This window comes from Urtica dioica, chromosome 3 (genome assembly GCF_054948205.1).
Source record: "Urtica dioica subsp. dioica isolate 48M chromosome 3, U.dioica_male_clone48M_v1_H2, whole genome shotgun sequence".
NCBI lineage: Eukaryota > Viridiplantae > Streptophyta > Magnoliopsida > Rosales > Urticaceae > Urtica > Urtica dioica.
In genome coordinates, this window is record NC_142758.1 from 9,983,900 (window position 1) to 9,987,860 (window position 3,961).

Consider the following 3,961-nt stretch of genomic DNA (forward strand, 5'->3'; position numbering starts at 1 on the left):
TCATGTGGGAAATTCCTTCCCGGCCTGCTAGATCCTACAGCGTTCGGATTGGATTCCGCTGACGGGAGACCTACTGCGTCACAGCGGGATTCCAATGCTCTGTGCCCAGATGAAAGTATTGATACTTCTCGCATCACAGTCTGGTATGACTGCTCCTGAGCTGCATCTCTCTCGATGAGGGCCTACAACATCGACATCAATTCGGGGATCAGTTTCAAGCCGGACGCGGGAGTTTTCATAGATGACGAAGCCATGTGGTCGGAAAGACAAGAAGGGAAGTGTTGTAAGAATTTGGTCTTGAAGTGTAAGGAAAATTGATAGGATTCCCACAGACGACGCCAAACTATTGACGTGAGAAATCACACAAAAACAGTCAAGACAATTTACGAGGTTAACTGAGTCGATTTAGATTTGTAAGTGGGTCTCAATTCTCCATTGCAAGACCAAACAGAAAAGCTAGACGAATTTAATAATGAATAAAGGCAAGAAAATAGAATGTAAAGTAAGCTCGGAGCTGTTTTTATTATAATCGCTGAAAATAATACAGGGATTTCAACTGGAAGGCAAAGACTGGAAGATCGTAGAATAAAAATGAGAATAACGTAACGTGTCCGACATAGACTTGAATATCTACGAGTGACGAGGTTGCGAGCTCCGGGTTATAGATGACATGTCGTGTGTCACTTAGAACTCACTACTACGTCTTGAAACATCTATCGTTGAAGACTTATTCGTATGAGGAGCAGTTACGGATCGTCTGGGCTGACTGGCTTCGTATCTGCGAGTCTTCGAGGGCGGTTATTTCGAGCTGGTATTTGAATCTTCTATCGGGCCGACGTCGTTCTTAAACCTGTTAGCACAAATACGTGGGCTTGGACCCAATTTCTTTGTATTGGGCTGAATCCCTCTCTTGTTAGCTTGAGGACGAAGTCTAACATCAACAATAATCAAAAGAGTATTTTTGTTCGAAAATGGTTAAAAAAATCTATTTTTAGATATTTTTAAAAAGTGAGATCTAATCTTGATATTTTATTAATTTTTAGGGCCAATTAATGAAATTTCTATAAACAAATTTATTTGCGGTATAAAAAAAGACCCTTCAGGCTGCAACAACAATGCAGTCTCCCTCTCTCATTCACCTTTTTTCTGTTATTACCTTTTCCTTCTGTCTTATCCATTTTCTCTCACCCAATTTTCTCCAACTTCAAAGAAATGGCAAGATCTGTCTCCCGAGTCCTAACCCTAGGTCGCAACCTCACCCCCAAAATCCCACTGCCATCGTCACTCTTCCTCCGAACGCAGTCCAACCTCTCCTCCGGCGCCGGCGGTGACCTCGCCGGAGACATCACCGGCGATTCCACGGCAGCCACAGACCCCCTGCTGACGAAGCTCGAGGATGCAATTCACCGAATCATCGTCCGGCGATCGGCGCCGGACTGGCTTCCCTTCATCCCGGGATCCTCGTACTGGGTCCCACCGCCGAGGTCCCGCAACTACGGCCTCAATCAGCTCGTCGAGAAGCTCGCGAATCCGATCTCGCAGGAGGAGTCCATGTCCACCACCACCGTCCGTGGCTGGCCTTCATCCGAGTACTTCGTCCAAGGTCGGTTTGGATGAGGGTTAGGGTTAGGATTATTTTGCACCGACAGACTATTCATTCTCGATCGTTTACTTATTTATTTGGAAATGTAAAAATTGGGGATATTGATGGTAATCGCTTCTATCTACGCTGAATCATGAAAAGTTTGAATCTTGCCAATATTCATCTCGTTTCACAAATTTATTGACGTCAGATATGACTATAGTCTCCGCTTAGGTACATTTGTATTATACTGTTTGAATCTGTTGCATTGCTATTTAGTGCATCGTTAGATTTAGAATTCGATCTAGTATATATCTCCGGATCACTTAAAGGAACTTCAATTGTTTTATTGTGTATCATAGCAATGGCACTTATGTTGTGGTTGCTGTTTACTTTTGTTTGGAATAACGGGTTGATTTAAGCCTTCAATTAATCTCCTTTGCAGGTACGGCTCCACATCAAATAGAGTTGGTGGAGGAAAAGAAGGCGAAATCAAATAAGCTTTCTCATTTTGAGGAAGATGAAGGATAATGTGGCCCTTCGTTCCAGAAATATGCATCTGGGTGAGTAACTATGGAGTGCTTATTATTTTCGTTTTTTTTTTTGAAGCTCGCACTTGAAATGCTAAGGAATATTATAACTAGTTTCTCATGAAAAAATTATTCCAAGGTGCACTTAGATTTGGATTTCTAGTAATGATGACTGTGGCTAAAGTGTGGTGTTTAATTTTTCTGTAGAATTAGATGAACGTGTGACCTTGTACCTTAGGAGTAAAGCTAAACGTGCAAATGTTTCTTGTTTCTTAAGAAATGGTCATTTAGTCCTTTGGATAAATGGTCATTTAGTCCTTTGGATAAATGTACAGGTATTTTATCATTTGAAATCTCTTCATTGTGGTGGTGGTGGTGCCTCTTTAAGAGCTTTTTTCTTATTTCTTAGGATAATTAAGAAAGTAGAGAGAGTTCGATTCCACTGTAAAGTTCCCAAAAAAAAAAAAAATCAATTCCACGATGGCTCTAAGCTCTGTTGCATATCTTTGTTGACTTGTCAATTTTGATTAGGTTTGATTCATCGTCTGGTAATGTGTTAAAATGTATCTTGTGAACTAACATAAATGCAATCGGAAAATGCAGGCTCATCCAGACTTGTAAATGTGATGTAGAAGGGTAAAAGGCCTAAAAGGAGTTGGAAGATATGGTGAGAACAATATATTTTCCACAAAAAGGAGCTGTACAGATGCAAAGAAAGTTAGGCAAAATAATTGTTCTTGAAACGAATATACTAGTACTACTGGTTTTACACCCAAGAAAAAAAAACGTTGAGGGATTTAATAGACTTTATTTTTATTTATTTTTATTTTTATAATGTATGTTTCATGTTATTTATAGTACCTCCCTCAGATGTATGGCTGGATTATTTTATATTTTATATCCGCCCTGAATACGGCATTGCGTTCCTTTCCATTTTCTACTACAGTTTTCCTCATCTATTCTAATTTGTTGGATGTACATTTTATTATCATAGTTGGGGCGTGACGGAATGTTTCTCTAAAGACGAAAGCGCAGTTGAAACTTGAATCGATTGCGATCTAATTTGTTATAGCAGGAATTAACACAAAACAAAGAATTAGATTACTCGTTTTTGGTTTCTTTAGTTGAACAAGAAGGCAAAACTTTTCACACGGTTCTACAGGAATACACGGGAAAATATGCCAAACCATTAGACTTAATTGTTTGACTAATGGGATTACGTGTAAATTGCAAAAGATCTTTAGTCTATGGTCAACGATGATTGTTTAGAGACCTTTTCGACGATGTTATTCCTCGTGAACTATGTGTTTTTTTTTTCCTCAGCCGTGAACTATGCTTATGTGGGATAAAATTTATAATATCAGAAGATTGTTTTTCCTTCATTTTTTATTATTAAAACATCTTCTATAAATATTATTTGAAGTTCTGGTTCTAGATATGAAACCAGTATAAGTTTTGTAATGTTGAGCTAAATTGTGTTTATTGCTTGGGTTTGATTGAACCAAACTTAATTTTTTTGGGGGTACTAGTGGCTTCTAAATAGGGATAGATATGGTACGAGTACGACCAAGTACACTTATTCCATTAATCGTTTTTGGTGTAAAAACTGATAGGTTTGCCGATCCAAAAAGAGAGATTTGCACCAAAGTCACTTCTTATGAACAAAATTGCATCTATGTCATCACCAAAAAACGTGTTGTAAGTCACTCTTATTTATTATTAGACCAAAATACCCTTAAAGTAGAACCAGAGTTAAATATTTACAAAACAAAAGTAGACTAGAAGAAGAAAGTAGAACCACAATTAAATATTTACAAAACAAAAGTAGACTAGAAGAAGAAATCGATAA

General features: G+C 38.4%; 1 protein-coding gene across 1 annotated transcript; it reads left to right on the top strand.

The window, feature by feature from the left end:
- The first annotated feature begins 1,107 nt into the window (after positions 1-1,107).
- LOC149402371 (uncharacterized) lies at positions 1,108-3,043 on the top strand. The gene is made up of 3 exons (XM_089608216.1): positions 1,108-1,603; positions 2,028-2,145; positions 2,716-3,043. The coding sequence occupies exons 1-2, from the start codon at positions 1,213-1,215 to the stop codon at positions 2,111-2,113; spliced, it is 477 nt and encodes a 158-aa protein (XP_089464342.1). The 5' UTR covers positions 1,108-1,212; the 3' UTR covers positions 2,114-2,145; positions 2,716-3,043.
- Positions 3,044-3,961: the final 918 nt, after the last annotated feature.